This window comes from Uloborus diversus, chromosome 7, assembly GCF_026930045.1.
Source record: "Uloborus diversus isolate 005 chromosome 7, Udiv.v.3.1, whole genome shotgun sequence".
Classification (NCBI taxonomy): Eukaryota; Metazoa; Arthropoda; class Arachnida; order Araneae; family Uloboridae; genus Uloborus; species Uloborus diversus.
Window position 1 is genome coordinate 82571329 of NC_072737.1, and position 21695 is coordinate 82593023.

Below are 21695 nucleotides of genomic sequence, written 5' to 3' on the forward strand. Positions count from 1 at the left end.
TGAGGAATAGCAAGCACGCGTAACTCAAAAAACGTCCCACTGGTCCACACCCCTTGGAGGGATTCGCGCCAAAAACCAATGGGCACAAGTTCACATAGCGGCACATATGTGTACCAAATTTCGTTCGATTTCATGCGGTAGTTTTTGCTATAGAGCGGCCACAAAAAACTGGTCACACACAGATGTGACACACACATACACATACATACAGACACACAGACAGACATTTTCCAAAAATAGTCGAAATGGACTCAGCAAACCTCAAAACCTGTATGAATCCGTCAAAATTCGAAATTCGAAAATTTGCACGAATCCAATACTTTCTTCTATATATTAGATATAGAAGAAAGTAAAAAGACGAGAGGCTGCTACAGAAGTGGATGCAATGAGATTTCAAAATTCAGATTTGTTTCGGTGATCGTTCAATTTTTCAGTTTTCAAAGCTTTTATGTGCAATACTATTAAATCACTTAAGATTTCCAATGCTCTTTTCGTTACTATTACTTTCTCTTTGCCCAAGACATTTTTTCATGACTTTAAATAGATTTTCATGACTTTGAATTTTTCATGACTTTTCCAGGTCTGAATTTTACTTATTTTTTCACAAGTTTCCAGGATTTTCATGACTCGAGCAAACCCTGCGAAGTGCAACATCTCCTTTCATTTTTCAATAGCACTTAAAAGGTTAAATATATGCTGCTTTTTTGTTGCAATAGTTACCAAAATCCTTGTTCTTTTGGTAGAGCGATATTTTACCATCTCACTTTCAGCACAGTCCCTCAAAGTTTTGAGCTTGAATTTTGATCTTTTTTTTCTTCCTGCTTATGTTTGTGATTTTCCAAAATGTAACTTGAAAAGGGGCTAGATGAAATATTAGATTGTGTTTTTAGTTTTTTTTTTTCACATCAAACTTGTAATATCTTAACTCTGCACCTTCTTTTGCCCAGTTTTGCAATTGGAAGTATGTATCTAAGACAACAAGTTAAGTAAATATGAGGTATTGCAGATTAAATGTGGACATGCTGTATGGAAAGATTGTATAGGCAATTCCAGGGCACAGACATTCTGTAGAATGTACAGCATGAGATACCAACTTTCTATAAAGGTCGAAGCATTTTAAAGAAAGCTAGATTTGGTATGCTGCTGAACCATTTATATATACAGTTGCGCCCATTTACAGCAAGTCAAAGGGAAAAAAATGAAAATTTTGTTACTGCCATAATCTCCTTACAAAAAGTAATTAATACGTAGTAAAACGTGAAAGAAAACTGAAGCTATTATGTTATAGAGTCATAAATGCATTATGTACAGCTTTGCTAGAAGCAGGCTCGACTGTACATTAATCAAAAGCAAGTATACAAGGTTTCCAAAAAATGTATACACAAAAGATTAACAAAATTGAAAATAAATATACATTGTAGTTTCATCTTAATAAACTACACTAGGTCTAGAAATGTCATGGATGCAGTCAATATATTGTTCATAGTTAAAACTATTTAGAAGAAATGATAGTTATATGCAAAACAAGTTAATAAAAAAAAAGTACTAGGTTATAAAAGAAAATGAACTGAAAAAAAAAAAAACTAACAGTTAATTTGGATGTAGTATGTTATAAAAAGCCAATCCTATTAGTTATTTGCAATTAAAAAAAAAGGCTTTAAAAAATCCAACTTCTAAAATTTTAATAATTTTGAACAAAGCTTTATTTCTCTCTTAATTTCATCAAAATTTTGAAAAATGTTGCAAATAACCTTTGCAGTCATGGTTAAAAAAAAAAAAAAACACCATGAGCTAAGGTACAAGTGAAATGGCTTGTATACCCTAACTCAACGCAGCTGCAAGCTTGGCTACTGGCTACTCTCTTAGAACACGTACCCCTTTTTTAACAAATGAAACAAACCCATAGCCTTTCGACTTGAGCGTCTGTGGATCTCTTACAACTCTGCAATCCCTGAAAATAAAATAAAAAATAATTGTAAATAATAAAAAAAAATAAAACATTTAAATACATTTTTTTTTAATGTATCAAAAAGGAGGTTATAGTACACAATACTTACGATACTTCTCCAAATGGTCCAAAGGCGTCTCTTAATTGTGCAGTTTCAATTTCAGGACTAAGATCTCCAACAAAAATATGATAATGTTCTGAAATAAAACATGGTTTTTAAGAACTGATATAGGAAAATAAAACTTAATACCCTTCTAGTAGCAGGACTACAGCCACTCAATGTTGAATGCTGTATAGCTTGACAAGAGAGATGACAAATGATATCATTTGTAATAGAACTTAATATAATATTCAAATAATAGAAGTAGTATTATAAATAATATTCAAATAATAGACTTTGAAATAGAACACGCCTGTGCACTTTCTGGTTGGTTCTACTTATTACAAATGATACAGTATGTGATATTTCCGCTTCGAGGTCATCCACCATATCTCTGTGGAAAGCTTTAGAACAACACGAGTGTACCAAGGCTTGCCACCAGGAGAGTTAATAAATCATTTTATAAAAATTGTAAGAAATAATATCACTTGCTGGTTATAACAGGACTAGAAAAATCCTGCATAAACTTTTACATGCTCAGCTTTTTTTTTTAATTGTATAATAATAAAAATATTTGAGTTTGTTGTCTAGGATTAATCACACAAAAAATTAATTTCACAGCTTTATATCTGAATCAAAAATTATTTCAATATACAAAATAAAAAAGTTTAAATAAATAGTACATAATAAGTCATTAAATTAAAAATTTTCAATATAAAAATTGTAATAATTATGCCCAGCTGGGCATGTAAGGGTTAAAGATTCATGCCCGATCGGAATTTTTACGTGCCCCGGGCATGTTGGGCAATATAATTTTCAAGCCCTGGGTTACAAATCATGAAAATCACTAATGTAGATGCATATAAATTACCACAAGCAATCAAACATTTTCTTGTAACCAAACAACAAGTTTGTATAGCCACTTGTAGATAAAAGCAAACTCCTTGAGATTTTGCAGCTGAAAATTTCTGAAATTCACTGTACTCATGGGTGCAAGTTTAGCGATGTGTTGTTCAATGCAGAAAATGGAGTATTTTGCAGTTAATTTTGAAAGCAAACGTTACAAAAAGGAGGAAAATGAGATGTAATGAATATTTTTATGTTAAAATACGTCCGATTTTTATTCTTTAACACCAAAAGAGTTCACTTTTGCGATCGCGATTTTTGTCAAACGTTCGATTTAGTTGTTACGATTTTTTTCACTTGTCGCTTTTATTTTGATTTTATATCAATACAATTAGCCATATTACATTATTTTTAAAAATCAGTATTAATTAGGGACTATCGAAAAAAATCGCAAATACGGCGATAGCACTTACTCCTTAGTCGGCCGCGTGCGCGTTTACTGTTGTTACATTTAGTCTTTAATTTCACAGCCAGACAATGTAAAATTGTAGCAGAATGTTTAAGTATTGACTTCTTTAGCATCTGCTTAAAACGGATGGACTAAAATCAGGAAAATATTCACGTTTCCAAGGGTTCCCCCCCCCCCTAAGAATTGTGCTCGCGAGTGTATACGGTATGTCAGTTTTGGAATTTGTCCTTTGAGTTTTAACTTTTGATTTTTGTACCAGTATGAACCCAGTTTTAAGCAGTATTCATGTGCCCCCCCCCCTCCCCCCCATGTGTGTCTCCTACGCACTTTTACCTTGCTACCTAAATCGTAGTTCCGAAAACTTTAAACACCTGCTCTGAAGGTGGGGTGGGGCGTGGCCCCCGGGAACTTAGGAGGCCAGCCGGCTTCGCTTCTCCCTACTGTATGGTGGGGGGAGTCTAGGGGGCTTTCCCAGGGAGATTTTCCCGGAAAAGAACTTCCAAAAACCTTCCTCTATGTCCCCCACAAATGCCCTAAATTCGCGCTTTTAAAGCTTCAGTTTCTAAAATCTTTCTAGGAACAGTACTCCCATTACCAAAACATCAGAAAGGATGTCTAAAAGTCTTAAAGATTTCAATTTCAGAAACTTTTCGGAAGAAGATACCGACCCCCATCCCCGTCCGCCTTCAGTCATTCAAAGATAGCCAAAAACATCCGCCTTCAGTCATCCAAAGATAGCCAAAAACAAAGTTCTTAAAGCTTCAGAAACTGAAGTTTTTCGGGCGTGGTGACGGACAAGCCCCCCCCCCCCCATGTTTACCAAAGACAGTAAGTTTGTGTTTTTGATTTTTTTTTATAGAAAAATTTTGCTAAACACAATCAATTTCGAAAATTTTTCGAGCGAGACCCCTGAATCCAACTCGCCCAAGGAGGCCTGAAAGCATTTCAACACTTCAGCAAGGAGAATTTTTCGAGGGCGAACCACCCCGAACTATTTTTCCTAAGTTAGCGAAATTTATCTTAAACTAGCAACATCTGCACGTCGTTGCTCGTGCTAAGAGTTTAAAGGAAGTCCGTTGAATAAAAAAATCTACGCCCTCCCCCCTTCCGATGTGAAATGATCATTTTTCTTTAACTAAAATGCGTACACACCTTTTCAAAAAAAAAAAAAAAAACTATTAGAGTCTCTTTGGATTTTTTACTATTTTCCAAAACACACAAAAAAATAGCCGCCTGCTTCGACCACCTGGTTCGTCTTTCTACGCAAGCAGCCCCAAAGGAGGGAGGGGGGGGGGGGGGAGGTGTACTCTCAATGTCTATTTTGTCGGAAAATAACAAAAAGTTCGTCCACTTTTGTGCGAATGTTCTATTTTTACAAAGTCGGGGGGGGGGGGGGGGGGGATCATTGATTTCACGTTGAAGTTCCGTAATTGTGGGCCTATATATTTCTTACTGACCTACTGACCATCTACCTATCTCGACCTCTATTTATCTATCGATATATCTATACGATCTATGCATATCTACATCTGATGGTAATAAACAATATTTTTCTATGTATATAAACAAAGATCATGCAAAAAACCGCGCGCTTTATTTAAATACTATTGGGCCAAAAAACGGTTTCCCGTAGTGTGCAAAAGATTTAAAAAAAAAAATCACTGCTTTTATTGAATCAAATGCGCACATATGTAACCTTAAATAACAGTATAACGTCGGGGGGGGGGGGGGGTGAATCAAATTCCTAAATGGAAATAAAAAAAAGCAAAAGTAAGCGCTGCAGTTTAATTCACGTGCCCATGACGCTATTTCAATGACGTAATGACGGCAAATAGGGGCAATATAGGGCGGCAAATAGGGGGTTCAAGAGGGGGCGGTCGGACCCCCAAATTTTTTGAGCAGAATGATAGAAAATGGGTGAATTCAATTTATGTGAGTCGCAAATCAATGTTCATTTAAAAAAAATCTCGCTGGTTCTCAGTAACTATTTGATGAAACTCGACTTATTTTCAGACTGGAAAAAGTGTTTTTCGTTATTTGTATGATGACTTAGACATTCATGAAGTCTTTTCAGAACACAAAAAACTGATAGAGAACCATGGTTAATTTTAACTAAAGAAGACATTTCCTCATATAGGCTAAATATTTTATACTTCTGTGCCCAGTATGGTGTGTCCAATATGAGAGGCTCTTGCAAAGTGGTGTGGTTGCAAGGTTTTTGCAAGAAAATTCCTTGATATTTTACATTCATATTTACGCTCATTTTTTAAGTGTATATTTATTTAATGAGTGTTCATCGCTTTCTTCTGCTAGAAACACGTTTCAGCTGCTCAGTGCATTATATGCTTTCATAGAAACTTCTTAAAAATGTATGTGATTATTGAAAAAAATATATATATCAACAAATACCTTTTATTGGGCTCTATAATTATGCAATCTCGAAGTGACACAAGATGCTCTTCAAGAGTTAAAACCATAAGAACATTTCTTTATAACTTCAAAGCAGTGATTTGACGACTGGAAGAATGATTGCGTAACGATTCTTTCAATGGTGAAAAACCTCATGCCCTTTTTCATGTATGACTTCGTTTGAATTTTTATTCAATTTGTTTGTATTGAAGAAAGTTTTTGAGAAATGTTTTACTCTATCAAAACATCTTGAATCCGCTACGCTTAATTTTCGGACTATTCAAAACACAGTTCAATCTACAATTGATCTGTGCACCATACTACTCTAGTTCAATCTACAATTAAAACTGAAAATGGATTTTACATAGATGTATACTTCAATCAATCGTGAAACTTTTCGAAAAAATTCTTCCTCCAAGCCACTTTTAAAAAGGCGCAAAAAAAAAGAAAAAAAAAAAAAAAAAAGGACAAAAATCCACATGATGATGTGAAGTCAAACATTGATTTTTCAATATTTTGTATGAAGTAATAGATTCAGTTTCGAATGAAATTAACACAAGATTTGATGATAATTATTTTTCTGTATGGTTGGCTCGATTTTTTGACCACTTCCTGTTAGCTAATGTATGTTTGGAACCGCACTGTGGTAATACATCAAGAAACTCGACCCCCCAAATGAAATGCTGAAATGTCGCCCCTGGTAATGACCATCTTAAATTGAAGATTGACAAAACTTCGGCTATGCTTGGAAGTAGTGCCATGCTCCGCATAAAAAAAAATTGTAAAAAAAAATATTGCGTATTTTTGAAGCCTTTTTTTTTTCTTTTGTGTGTATGAAGAAGGTGAAATGGGTTTACTATTACATAGTTAAATTTCAGAAAAGAGGCCTTTATACTTCTTTGCGAGATGAGTTTAGAAAACATTTAACTCAGGAAAAAAAAAAATGCGAAAAGAAGCTGTTTTTCAACAATTCATTAAAAATACAAAAATTGCTCGATCTGCAAATACTTTTTTTTTTCATCATACAGTGTAACCTGTGTATAACGATAACCTGTCTATAACACTTTTTTTTTTTTTGGCCCCAGCAAAATGTCAGCATGAATAATCAAACTGTCTATGACGATAACCTGTCTATTACAATACTTTTTTTAGGTCTAACAGTATCGTTGTAGACAGGTTTTACTGTACTTAATAAGAAATTTATTACATTTTAGAAGAAAAAATATTTATCTGGAGCAATAGGTTCGGGATCTGTAGGTAAAAAGTAATAAAAACTGCTAAAAATTGCAGAAAACATTGAATAACTTTTTTCTAATTAAAATATCAACGCCTATAGCCTTCCTCAATAAAAGGATGAAAGGACTACTCAGCACAAAATAATTTTTCAATTCGAACTAGTAGTTTCTGAGATTAGCGCATTCAAACTCTTCAGCTTTATATTATGTATTAGTATAGATTTGCGGTTAGCGACTACAGTTTCAGAAATGTTTATACTAGTCGTCTTCCCCCGACCCCCTCACACCTTTAGAACACCAAAGACAACCTTAAGACGTCAATACTAAAATTTATCGGAAAAACCTACAAATAATATTTTTCCAAGTTCTCCAAAGATTGCCGAAAACAGTTCTCAATGCTACAGATTTGAAAATTTTTCGAAGACAGTTTTGGAATTTCGCCTAAAGAGAGCCCCCCCCCCCCCTTCCCGACATTACCAAAGATAGCCTAAAAGCTATTAAGACTTCAGTTACAAACATTTTTCGGGATAGGGACCGGCCCACCCTCTCTTACGTAATCTAAATTTAGTTTGAAATCGAGTTTTTAAGACTAACCAGCCGGAAACCCTTTCTCATAAATTCAAAGTTTGCCTAGTGTTTTTAAGACTCCAATTTACGAATTTTTTTTACCCTCCCTTCCACCATGTTTTTAAATCACTCAAGAAGTTTCCAAGGATTTACAAAGGAAAAATCCCGAACCACCCCTAAACTTCAAAAACGCTCATCGCAAGAGCAGTTTTTTTTTTCTTCTTTCGCAAGTCTGTACTGCCTCCCCCCTCCCCCATCGTTTCCTTATTCCCCCTGTTTCCATTCTAGCGAGTCTTAGATTGAAAGACACCACAAATTTACTGTAACGTGTCAAAAATACAGGAACAGTTGCCCATCTTTGTTTCAAACCGGCTTGAGCTTTTCCTTGTCTCTTTACATTAATTCCGATTTTAATCGAATCTTCAAAATCTCTAGACAGATCCTATTTTTTCCGGTCTGTGGCCGCTTTTTTCCGCATAAAGGCATTACATTAGTGTAAACAATTCATCTCGTCAGCAATCACACTCAGCGTAGTATATGATTTTCATTTATGCGTAAGGTTCACAAAGAAAAAAAAAACCGCAAATGAATAAGAACAAGAAGTTCTGTCTAGAACTAGACGAGCCTACTTTCCCGTATACCCATACTACTTTCTAGTACTTGATCAATATTCTCAAAAATAGCTAAAATCGTAAATTTTTTCAAACATATTTTTAAAACACTTTAAGCTGATTTCTAGGAATAAAATATTCCTCACTCATCTAAAAAAATTAAATGCGTAAAAAAAAATAGCAGCAACTTTTAAACAAAGCAGCTAATACACTTTTTTTCCATTAAAAAAATCTTTAACAGCTTTCAAAACGAAAAAATAATAATTAAAATTAATAAGCTCATTAAAATAAATACATCATATCAAAAAAAAAAAAAATCGTTTCTTTTTACCCTGTAGCTAAAAACAATTTTTTAAATGAATTAATGCACTTACCAAAATAAATAAAAAAAAATTAAATGTCAACTTAAAGAAATAATTTTCATTGTCAAAAAAAAAAAAAAAAAAAAAATCGTCTGCGCATATCTTTATGTAGAAACATAAATGACTTCGAGTTTATTCGCCAAAAACTGAATACCTAAATTAAAACTTTAGCGTAAAAATAAAACAAGTCAAATCAATAATAATTATTTCACAGTCAAAACCATAGCTGCGGAGTCGGAGTCAATCTCATTTTGAGGTAAAGGAGTCGAGTCGAATATCTAAGAATCGGAGTCAGTCATTTGTCCTCCGTGTATAAATTTTTGCCAAAGCTACGAAGTCTGAGTCGAAGTCGGGGAGACGGAGTCCGAATAAGTGTCGGGCATAGGAGTCGGAGTCAAGTGCCCCTAAATTCTCGGAGTCAAAGTCTGTAGTTTGGCGTCAAGAGCTATTTCCAACAAAATTTGTTTGAAAAAAATCCGTCTTCAAGCACGGAATCTACATTGACTCTCAGATTCCCCGTAGGCGCTAATGTTAAGGGATTTGAACTGTTCAAAATTGAACGAAAATTGTTCAAATCAAAAAGATATTTTATATACAAGTTTTTCATCAAAAGCTTTTTCCTACAAAGTTTGTTCGAAGCAAATTCGCCTCACAGTTCGGAATTGCCTTGAATTTCCCCGTAGGCGCTAATGTTAAGTTTTTTTGAACTGTTCAAAATTTAACAAAGAATAGTTCAAATTAAAAAGTGAAATATGGGAATGAGGTGTCCTCGCCGAGATCTTTCGAACAAAAAAAAGTTTGTTCGAATCGGACTATTCATTCAAAAGTTATTAGGGGGGGGGGAGACAGACAGACAGACATTTTCCCCCATCTCAATACCCTACTTTCCAATTTTTAATTTTTCAATATTTATTTTAATTATTTTATTTATTTTCGACTTTTTTTTGTTTTTTGCGATATTTTTAAGATGCATTAAGCCTTCTTTCATGCTTTTTTTCTTCTTTTTCTGACTTTTACTGGGAAAGTAGGCTAAAAAGGGAAAATGTGATCGAAAACAGCGAGAAAAAAAGTTTCAAATAGACACAAAAGGAGATTAATTGAAGGGCTCGGGCTGGGGTGCAAGTGGACTCAAGTCAAATCTTCTGAAAACAGTGTGAAACATTTGGAAGCTCGATTCCCCGACCCTCCCCCGTAACAACTCTTCAAATATGCATACAAAAATCACTGAAAAAAAAATCATGAATTAATTTTTTTTTTTAGACAATTTTTCAGTTTTAGAATGTTGCCAGAGCAAAATTTTTGGAAACGGCAACCCTAAATTTTAGCAAATGTCGGAAACTTCGGATCAAACGCCCCTGGCTCGGAGCAAGAATATGGTATGCCGCATGATGCAAATTTTTCAGTAGGCCAATTCCCAACTTATGAACTTATATTTGTAGAATGTTTCAAAGGTATTATACATTCTATGTTCTGCAATACTAAATCCAGATATGTTTTTCTCCAAATCCATTGTCATGTTTATTTCAATTATAGTTATGAGAAACAAAAAACATGATCGAAAAATCACTCCTTGTGGCTTGTCACATTTCTGGTCCGCGCCCTTCAACTCAAAATCAGCGAGAATATTGAGCAACTTTGCCATCTGTAAACAGGGGCGCGCACACAAATTAGGGGGCCCGTCACAAATGACTTTTCCGCCCCGCGCCCACCCCTCCATATTGTTTACACCTGTCCTATATTTCAAGCCCAGTTTTTAAAATATTAGGCCCCCTTCATGCTCGGGCCCAGGCCTACAGGTGACCCTAACTCCCCCCCCCCACGTGCACGCCCCTGTCTGTAATACAGTGAGTAACAGTAATAGAGAGCTACTTAAAAAAAAGGCAAGCGTTGCGTGTCTAAAAGCCACGCATTCAAAAGCACATTGCAAACAAAACAAGACCATGGCGGAAAATCGAGATGATGTAAATGTCGATGTAAAAGCATGGTGTGTGGTTATGAAACGGGATAATAATAAAAAAAAATTTTCAAACACGCAACTTTTCTTTTTAGAAAATAAAAATTGAAGGAAAATCACATCGAATTTCTTTCCGTCTTCCCGTCCTCCGTCTCGGCAATTTCGTCAAGACGGAAGGTCTTGCACCCATGAAGTTACAGTGGACCCTCGTTTTAAGCGAGTTTATTTTACGCGGATTTGATTGTACGCAATTTACTATTCGACACCTTTAATTTACTTTACACTAGTGGTACCGGCACGGCTTTGCATGTAGTTGAAAATTAAAAGGTCATTCGGTTCGCCTGTATATTTACAAGTAATGGATGACGAATTTCTCGCCAATTGGTTATGTTCATTCACTCTCCCATTCCACGTCATGATAATTTCGTAATTTACTCGTCCATCTTATGATAATTTTGCTCCGGAAAATGTTCTTAGAATTGAAATAGAAGAAAAACAAAAATGAATTTTCGAAAAATCGCTTCGAAGTGCACACCCCCATGCTGCAAACTAACTTTGTACCAAATTTCATGAAAATCGGCCGAACGGTCTATGCAAATCGACTTGGTTTAGCCAAACCAACGCCCCCTCAAAATTTTCTCTCGTCGTATCTGGACGAAAGTTGCGGCCGCGCTTGTCAGGGGGGGGGGGGGACCACCGCTGTTGTCGCCACTCTGTTCTCAAGGCGCTCTAATTTGGGCCGGTATGACACCAGCCTTCTTGTCTCTCACTAATTGTCAAGGCCCGAGTATCAATACAAAAGAAATAATTCAAGAAGCTTACTAACGATCTTAAACTGAAATATTCTGCGGGGAGGTACATCTGGATGACAGGAATTGCCGCTGCTTTTCCAGCAAATTTAGAAGAATAGAAGCATTTCCATTTTGTTCAATGACAAAACAAAGAAGAGATATTTTCTGAGTGTAATACCCATATGTTTTCAAAAATGGTTTCACAAGGTTTTTTTTTTTCTTTCTTTTTGCTTCAATATTTCGGCAGACAGAACAAAAGAGCGAAATATCCGAATGAGCGATATAATGAGGGGCTACTGTAATTAAAAAATAAAAAATGCTCATGAAACTACAGTGGGGTCATTTCCAAAATTTTAAAAGTATTTATTTCTGAAAGAGCATGCTTAAAAACATAGGATCTGACCATTATTAAAATAATTTGTTTAAGTTTAATATTTTTAAAAAATACCTAAATCGGAGCTCTTTCATTGTTTACGGCTTCTGTCGATGACATCACAAATGATGCGTGTATTGGCTGCGATATAGTTAAAAGAAAGTGTAGAGCGCAATATTTAATTCGCTTATCATAACGTGGTAGAAAGATGCGGCAAAGTGCATCATTTGTGACGTCATCAAGACCACTCCTTGTTTGAAAAATCAGACATTTTACAAAATTAAAGAAAAATTGTTGGGAAAATGCAAGTATTTTCTGGGTCCATACATACATATATATATATATATATATATATATATATAATAAATTTTATATTTTTTTGAAACCATAACAAGCATACTTATTTCTTAATCAATAATTTATTTTCAAAATTTAAAATTTTTTCTTTGCTAAACGATCACTATAATCATCTCTAAAAATCTGCATTTATTTGCTTATGAGTTTATTAGAAAATTTTCTGTGATTATGTAAAAAATTAAAGTTTTTTTTTTAAATTGGTTTTTAAAGGTTTATCATTCTCTAAACATTTGAGTAATTTATAAAATGCTTATCCAATGCACAGATTTGTCAAATATGTTATCCCAATTGCAAAAAGTATTACTTTAAAGCTGTATCTTTAATCGAAAAAAATCCTTAGGGATTCTAATGACATGAAAACACAATAACACCATCATCGAGAAAAAGCAGTTTAAAGTTTCTCTTTTGCATAAAAACACATAGGGAGCATGGCCTAAAACCACTCATAACTTTTTCAATATTTGAACTAAAGCAATGAAACTTTTCCCCTGTGTTCCAAATAGTTTTTAGTTTTGAAATAAGCAATAAATTTTTTTTTTTTTTTTTTTTTTTTTTTTTTTTTTTTTTTTTTTTTTTTTTTTTTTTTTTTTTTTGATCGTTTCATCATTTTTGAGGTACTGTTACCCCTTAAGCAACAAAATTTTGTTCATCATCCTTTTAAATTATTATTTTTTATGAAATATATAAAGCGTCACGTGCGGGACAAAATTACAGTTTTCCATGGAATGGCCCCTTACATGCTCGCCCCCCTTTCTCCCATATACTAGGGAGGTCAAATTTAAAATATCATGTCATTTTCATATCATTTAGAATTTCTTCTTCAGTTTTATTCAAATGACATTACAACCTTATAGAGAAGTTTATTTCCTGACATTCTAGTTTATTTTATTCACGAACTCTTAGCTGCTACCCTCCAGGTTCAACAAATAAGAGACTAAAAGAAACAAATAGGAGTACCAAATGGGGGCTGAAACAGAATCAGAAAAATTAAAAAAATTTCCCTGAGATTTACAGGTTTTCTAGGAGTATTTAAAAATTCCGTTTTCAAGGTTTAAATTTCTCAATAAAACAAATTAAAATATTAAATATATATATTTGCGGCACATTTTGCGTTGTTTTCATTAGTTTGCAAATAATAATAATAATAATACTAAACAAAATAAACATCCAGTTCTGTCTTGATCTTCTAAACTTCGGTACTTAAGCATCGTGGTGTCTGATTCCATTTTATAAATGATCAAATATAGCGACTTGTGGAAGTATCTAAGAAGCATTCGGGTTAAAAAAAAAAAAAAAAAGATCTTCCCAGATTGATCCGATGTTATATCACATTAAGTTCGCCGCGACACGGCGACATCGTCGCGGACAGTTCTGTCCGCGCTATTTAAGAAAAAAAAAAGTTGTCCGCCAAAAAAAAGGTTGTCCGCAGAGATGAAAAAAAGAAAGAAAAAGAACGGATCCTTTTCAAATTGTTTACTGAAAAAGCACATCTAATCAAAACAACGCCTATTTCTGTGGGAAGGGGGGGGGGAGCACACTTTTGTGATGCAAGCGATAAATAACTAACAGTGAAAAATTTTGCTAGTTTGTTTTTATCATATCGTTAACCGTGGTGTTATTAAGTTCTCTGAAAATGCAGTGTAAGGACATTTTCTTCCGGCTAATGACTTAAAACAAAAAAAGCATTATCAGCGAATTGATATGTTACTGCTTCAAATAGGAGTACGAGCTTTAAAATTATCGCCATTCTTAGCGTCTGGTGTTAAACCTTTACTCACTTCATCGCCCCCTCTTGACTTCGAATTTTCGATGAATGTCAGTGATAACATTAATATTCATCATGCAGACCTGTAAAATGGCGATTATAAGATTATTTTACTTTAATAAACTTTATTTACCGTTTTTATACTTTTAGGTCTTCATTTTGAAAAATGTTATCTGTTTGATTCCGATATGAGAATCGAATTTTTATTCTCTTTTTTTCAAGATAACTTTACTTTATACACCAGAGGCAAGTAAATGAAAAGTCTATTAAAACCATCATTTCAAGATTTTAAAACAAAATTCCGTTTTTGTTTGAGTCAAAAATTTAAATGCTGAATAGATGGTTTAACTTTTTGATGCAACTGTGTCGATAGATATAAATATGTTTATCATAAGCCTTAAAATGCAACTCTAAAATTTAAAAAAAAAAAAAAAATCTTTTATGAGCCGTTTTTACACTTTTAGAGCCGTCACTTTGAGAATTGCAATCTCTTTGCATCCGCTTTGAGAATCGGATTTTCAGAATTTTTGATGTTTAGTAAGCATTGTTAAGAGGCAAACAAATTCTCCTTTTATTTTTATTGAAATCACGAAATTTAGAAGTTTGTAACCAGGGTTGGCAGGTTTCCGCCGAGGCGGTAAAAACCACTGGTAGAAACCGGTTAAAACCGGCACGGCAAAAACCCCTTTCTGCCACATTTATGGCAGAAACTGGCTGAAACTCAAAAAATGACATAAATGCAATTCCTGACATACAATAGAAAATGTATGAGAAAAATAATTAAATATTAACCCAAATACAATTTATTTACAATACTATCACCATTCAAAATCAAATTTTACATTGTTTTCACACTGCAGCAGCCTGTAACAAAATATAAGTTTTGACGCTGTTTCTAAACCTAAACAATTTCTCAATTTGTTGTTCCCAAAGGAGAAATTTGAGAAGATTCTTTCAATCCCAGCAAAACTAGCTGGCATTATGATCAAAGAACAAGCAAGATTCACAAAACTTTCATCTATAGCACATTTTTTCAAATTGAACCACCATGCGGTAGTTGGCGTAGTTGTTATAACTTGATTGGGAAAATAGGTTTCAGGAAAAGGGACGATTTTGTTTTGTAATGCTATGGTATAAGATACATAATCAGGGTTAATATTTGTGAGTAAAGTTCGGGCACTTTCTTCTTGATTACATGATAAATTTACTCCCAAATACTTTGGATGGAGCATATAGGCTAGTAAATGGTTATCAGTAACTGCTTGGTTAAATCTGTGCATCACTTCTTTCTCAAAAGCACACATAAGAGCGTCTTTTGTTAAATGAATCCAAACATCGCAAGCATCTGTAATTGAGCAGCTCTTTTTTTGAACTGAATCCAGAGCAATAGTAACAGGTTTTATCTGCAGCAGCAAGTGTTTAACTTCTTTGTGAATCATCTGATTATTTATAATCTGAACAATATCTTTGTCATGAATATCATCTTCATATTCTTCTAGTATTTGTAAATAATATGGGCAATTCTTCATAAACGACTCTAAGCAGTCCACCTGGCTATTCCACCGTGTATTACAAGGTGTATGTGGTTTCACAGCTTTTGGGTACTCTTTTAGTCAAGCTCCTTGCCTGTGATGGTTTCTGAAATATTGCTGGACTGAAACCACATGTTTAATAAGAGAATCTGATGTGATATCCAGTCCAAGAAGATTTAAGTAATGAGCTGAACACCCATAAGTTGTAACAGATGGTATTTCTTCTTCAATAATTTTCCTCATTAACTCCATCTTGTGTTCATTATCAGTTACTAAAGATAATACTTTGCAGTCATATTTCGTTTCAAGCTCTATTATTGCATTTTTCGCTAAATCAGCACAGTAAGTTGCAGCAGCAGGAGCTCTTTGAGATTAGCTTTATTCAGTTATATAAAGTGTAAAATGACAAGTTCCTGAATTTTAGAGTTTAATGAAATAAAAAAAATCTGTATTTATTTAAATATTTGATATATTACACTTTATATCTTGAATGCAAACAAAATAATTATAAACAAACTGAAAAATTTGTTACTTATAACATTACAAGGCTAAAATTTCTAACACATAGCAATTTCAACCATGATACATTTTACTTTGCTTTGGAAATGTCAGTCTTGTTATTTTACATATTTTTACACTAATTATTTATAACTATTATATTAAGTTTTTGAAATGACGAATTGGGGTTATATTTTTTATTTTACTTAATTGCCTGTCATTAAGTAATTACTAGAGCTATTAAAAACGTTTTCTAGTTTTTGCCAGTTTCTACCAGTTTCTGCCGGTTTTTACCGGTTATAACCAGTTTCTGCCACTGGCAGGGCAAAAACCAGTTTCTGCCGGCAAAAAGCCAACTCTGTTTGTAACGAGAGTGAGATTTTTTTAGAGTTTCAAAGAGCTAAAAGTTCAACCACTGCTTGAAGTTTATTTCGTTGTTTCGATTATTTTAAATATGAGGCAGTGAGAAGCAAAGGGATGTAAGTGGACAATTTCAAGTTTTGAGTAAAACGCATATAAAGATTACGTCCTAGTAGGCTTTCATTATTTTTTTTTCTAAATCATACTATACAGCAGCACCTACCAAGGCTACTAGTACTATCTCGTGCCCCAAGACAGAGGAGGGGTCCACCTACCAGTTGTATTGGTTATCTCCAATTTTTTAATTTTGCCACTTGCATCCCTTTGCTTCTCACTACCTCATATGTGCATACAAAATTTGCAATTAACATTTATAGCATAATTTAATGTAATGTCGAATTGTGTATAGGTATTAATATACTTAAGGGGTTCCCATCTCCCAGAGAGTGATGCCGCTGAGCCCCCCCCCCCCCCCGAAAACCTATAAGAATGATATCATCAACGGAAAGAAAAAAAAAAACACATAAATATCCACTTTGAAACTTTGTATTACTATTCATTCCCCCTCCCTCCGCTCCCCACACACAAAATTATTTGATTTTTCATAAAATTAATTGATTTTTCAAATAAAAACCTGTCCTCCTGATAGATTACTCTTTTCTTTGTACCCTGGTTTTTCAGATTTTTTAAGAAATATTTCTTTACTTCATGGACTTTTAAATGTCCTCAGTTGTTCACATGTGTCCCTACAGAAGGGCACCTGTGAACAAGCCTGGGGCACATATGAACGCGATTGAAAAATGTAGGACAAGCATCATATTTCAACGAAAAACTTTTTTAATATTAATGTTCCGTTTTAACCTGCAAGACCTTTATTTTCGCAACCGTTAGTCCTAGATGTATACTTCCAATTGCAAAAATGTTTAAAACCGTATGCAGAGTTAAGATATTGAAAGTTTGAAGTGAAAAGAAAAATGAATCAAATAATGCATAATTTAACTTTTTATATGGTCCCCAAACTTATATTTAGAGAAATAATCTCCATTGAAATATAATTGCAACACAAAAAGTTTGACATTGGTACGATTACGATCAATATTCAGAGATATGAAAAGCAGCGTTTTGTGATTTACATCACTTTACACTCGCCGTCAATAACACCTTTCGGGGGGAAAGTATAAAGGTAAAAAAAGTGTTTAAAATTATATGTGTGCACATAGTGTGGTTCAATTACCTCTCTATATACTGAACATGTTCACAATTGGTACTCGGGAATTTCTAGAAATCAAATTGTAAAACCTGAAATACCAGTAGCGTACCTAGATTTTGGTGCGCCACTCCCCATTCTATCTTAGATTTATGGCAAAAAATTAAAAACTATAATAAGAAGCCAAAAGAGAGTGGAGGAGTAAGTTATGTATCATGTGACGTATTGGTGCAGATTTCATTCCGAAAGCCTGGAAGTTACATTGAATTAGGGAAAAATTAACACTAAAAAAATTATATATTTCACATAGTGTCATTTTTTGAAGTACGCCCCCCCCCCCCCTGCCGCAGCGGTTTCGAAGGTGCTATGTACGCATCCCTCATATTTTTTTCCTTTTACATCAAAATCGTTGCAAAAAACGTTTCATGCAATTTGAAGCACCGTAACCAGTGCCGACTTCAGCCTAAACGTGTTAATACCATGTGTATTCCTAAGCAAGCGAACGCTGGCGACGTGATACTTTACGAAGCTCAAAACAGCTGTAAATGATGCACTGAAAACAAATCAAAACAGATGTTGGGGGCTTATCGGTGGCAATGTGCAAACCGTCAAACGCGTCAGTACGAATACATTCCGGTCAGCGAGCGCAGTATAGTTCTTCCATAGTGAACGAAACATGGCAGTGGAATTGAGTAGTTCGAAAAAAGATTTTTTTTAATAAGAGTTGTAAGACATCAAATTACAAGCTCAAAACTTCCCTCTAACGAACAACTTCTGTCTGTTTTGTTTCATAGCATTTGAGAAGCAAATTTAACCGTCAGTGAAAGTGCGAATCTTGCTATTCGGGAATGTATCATCTTTTGGGAAAAAGTACGCATTCCTATCAAATCTTTGCCAAATTGTGTGAATAAACTTAAAAACCTGTATCAAATTTAGAGAGACTTACAAAATAATGCAAAGAATTTGCAAGAAGTATTCAGGCAGCGCCAACAAGAATAGGGAAGTTTTCGATTTTTCAATTTTATTTTTATACGATAGAGTAACATGTATGAACATCATAGGTGAAAAAAATTTTGCGATAGAATAAGTAGTTTTTTTAAATTAATTTTTAAAGTTCAAGCGCTTGTGACGTCAAATGGCATAGGAAGTGACGTCATGCGATCTTCCGATAGGGGAGAAACCGAAGGACGTGCATTCGACTTTGAAGACGAGACGTAAAAGGCTTATCTCCTCGCATTTAACCGAGGCCTTCGAGATAGGAAGGCCATCCAACTAGCAAATGACGTCATCGTTTGTCGATCCACAATGATATTGGGAAGTGAACACTTCGATTAATATTTTGGTTAAATAAAACTATTTGGTTTATTTATTATTGACTTCTGTTATTTTAGTAGCATTACAAGTTCTACTTTTTCATTTGAAAACATAAAAAGGAACCGATAATCATACATTAAAAAATACACTGAGCTTAATTCATAGTATTTGACATAAAAACATTTATAAGTATTACAAAGTATTCAAATAACTAACCACGATTTTATTTTACAATCATGTTAAAACAAAGTGATAAATAAACACAGTTTTATTTTTCATTGGAAATTGTTTTTTAACTAATCGCATTTTAACTACTCGTATATTGTATTGAAACATTAAGTCTTAAGAAGTATTCAAATAAATAAATGAACTTTCATTTTACAATTACATCAAAACAAAAAATAATATTACTATTGTATTTGAATAAGAATTAAATGAAATTTTAAAAAATAAATAAACATTTTTACTTAAGAAAACGGGAAACATGACTGCAATATGTTTCAAAGACATAACATCAAATTAAAGTACATAATACCATATTATTAATGTTAACTTAGCTGAGCAAATTTATGCTTTTCAAAAGACGTGAATGCTTGGGTGCCATCCCCCAAAGTAGACGGTGCCCTACCCCACAGGAATTCAACTTGAAGAACGTTAATTAAAGAATGTATAATACAACATCATGAATACTGTATGTTGTACATCCAAAAAATGTATTCAATATCTAAACAGCCTTTTTTTTTGGAATTCGGCTACTTTTCCATTTTTAGCTTTTTCTGCTGCTAATGATTCTTGTGTGTGGGGGGGGGGGGCTTTAATAGTTCATCATTTTAGGCTTTTGAAAAATTATTTTAAAAAGCATTAATTGATGACAAAGTAACCTTTTTCAAAAAACTTTTCATAGAATGACCATTTTAGCAACTTTCTTTAATACTTAAAACCTCATACTATATGTTAAATTTAGATCAACATTTTGCTGAGTATGCTCTTTTAGGAAATCAATGTGACAGTTTTGTGACAGGGGGAAGGGAGGGGATAACAAGAAGTGTGACGTCACGCGTTGTTTATAACAATATGCTCATGTTGAACAGCGTTACATGTAACAAGGAGGAGGGGGGGGGGGAATTTGTTCAAAAGTTTGCATAATACTTTATAGACAGCCCCTTAATACAATTTATGTTACAGTTTCAGAGTTCCTGAAAGCTTATTAACAGAAAACCCAAAGAGTTCAAAAAATATGTAGTTCAAGATATTTTGCCCTTTTTAAGCATAAACAAACAAGCACAGAGCATTTGGCAAAAACACGTTGTGTATCCACTGCTCAAAACTAATTTTTCGCAAGCCCAGAAATTATGAATACCGTTAACTTAACCACAATGTGTGCATAAATATCATAAAACTTAAAGACAACAGTGAAAAAAAAACCGTATATATTTTTTTAATTTACGCACAGAACCAGCTTGTTTGAATAACATTGCAGGGGCGTAGTTGGGGGGAAATGTTTGAGTATCGGACCCACGACCTCCGGCGTTCAAATCTAATCTTCTATCTCAAAACTACGGAAGCCCATCAAGGAATGTTTTTTGATCAAAATAACACATGCTACCGTATGAAACAATTTAATCCAAACGGAAAATATAAGATTAGTTCAGTTAAAAGCCTGTTTCAATAAACTTGTTTACATATTAACTGAATATCAACACCAAGTTACGTTGCTTCTGATAGCAACAAGTATATTTGCAGAAAATTTTGACATATGTATATTGTCAGCTTGTAAAATCCATTTCGAATAAATGCGTGTACAAAGTTGAAAAAATAAAGAAATAAAAAGTTGCAAGTTAACCGTTTCAAATATTAAAGCATTATACTAAAGTTACAAATTACAGACAAAGATATCAGAAAGGAAACTGACAATTGTTCGTGTAATGGAGGAAAACTTAAGTAATCTTAACTGCATAAAATGTAAATTTGTTTATCTGAGAAAAGTACTTACCTCCGAACTTTAAAATTTATTCCATGAGACACCCAGCTTTTTTCTTCACATGCAGGTTGTTCGGAAGCGGAAATCGCTGACTCAAATTCACTCATCAGACACTTATATTATATATATATTTTTTAATTGCCTCTACATTCCGGTACGTGGAAAGGATGAGAAAAATCCAACAGTATTGTATTCAAAAAGTGCAGCCGAAGTTAATATTTCCTATTTCATCTATTTCAACCAGACCAAGAAGCACTATTGTTTAACTGGTAGATTGCACTGCTTTCAAAGTTTCGCGCCAAGTTCAAAGATCGACTACTGATGGCGTAACGAAGCGGGGGGGAGGGGAGTTGTCTGGCCTGTTATCACGTGGGTCTCGATTTAACTCCTCGCGTTTTTGGAACATTAAACCTCTCATCCTCTCGGAAACATTCGAATATCATCATTGATGTTACTTGAGGAAGATTATTTAGATTGTGCTTTAACGAATCCGGCCTCCATAGTGTGTTCAAAAGGATTATTGAATTTCTAAAAAATATAATTATCAGCGCGCTCAAAATGTCCCTAGCGAAAACAAGGGATCTTCGGCGGAAGGCTGCCCATTAGTGCCCTGTGACGTAAGCTCGTAACGTTTCAGAAGAACGCACTTTTGCAAGTGAATTTTTTAAAAATTCATTAAAAATCAATCACGGTGTTTTAAAATTCGGCAATGGTGAATTTTTTAGTTTTGAGGGTGACTTAACAATATCCAGTAGCCAAAATATGAACATTTAATAGGTTGCAACTTCCCTATTTGTAAGTAATTTAAACAATTTATTCGATATTGCACATGCTGATGCTTTTCAGTTAATCAAAATAGAGGAATATAGGATTTTCACGCAACTCCAAAGAGAGCCCGACCGACACGGTCAGTAGAGTGAATAAAAAACTGGCTCGACTCTCTCTTTGAGCTGTCAGAGAAGAAAATAGGCGCATGAAATACGATTCCTCTTCAATATCCTTGGAATTGTATGAAC

At 34.1% G+C, this 21695-nt stretch overlaps 1 protein-coding gene across 3 annotated transcripts in view; it reads right to left on the reverse strand.

Moving 5' to 3' along the window:
- Window positions 1–21695, reverse strand: part of LOC129225610 (nucleolysin TIAR-like) — an 83441-nt gene that overhangs the window by 18490 nt on the left and 43256 nt on the right. For all 3 annotated transcript variants that reach the window (XM_054860076.1, XM_054860075.1, XM_054860074.1), the window contains exons 3-4: window positions 2058–2145; window positions 1876–1951 (exon numbers count right to left, since the gene is read on the reverse strand). In XM_054860076.1, the coding sequence (XP_054716051.1) occupies window positions 1876–1951; window positions 2058–2145 (164 nt within the window). The remainder of the gene's footprint in view (window positions 1–1875; window positions 1952–2057; window positions 2146–21695) is intronic.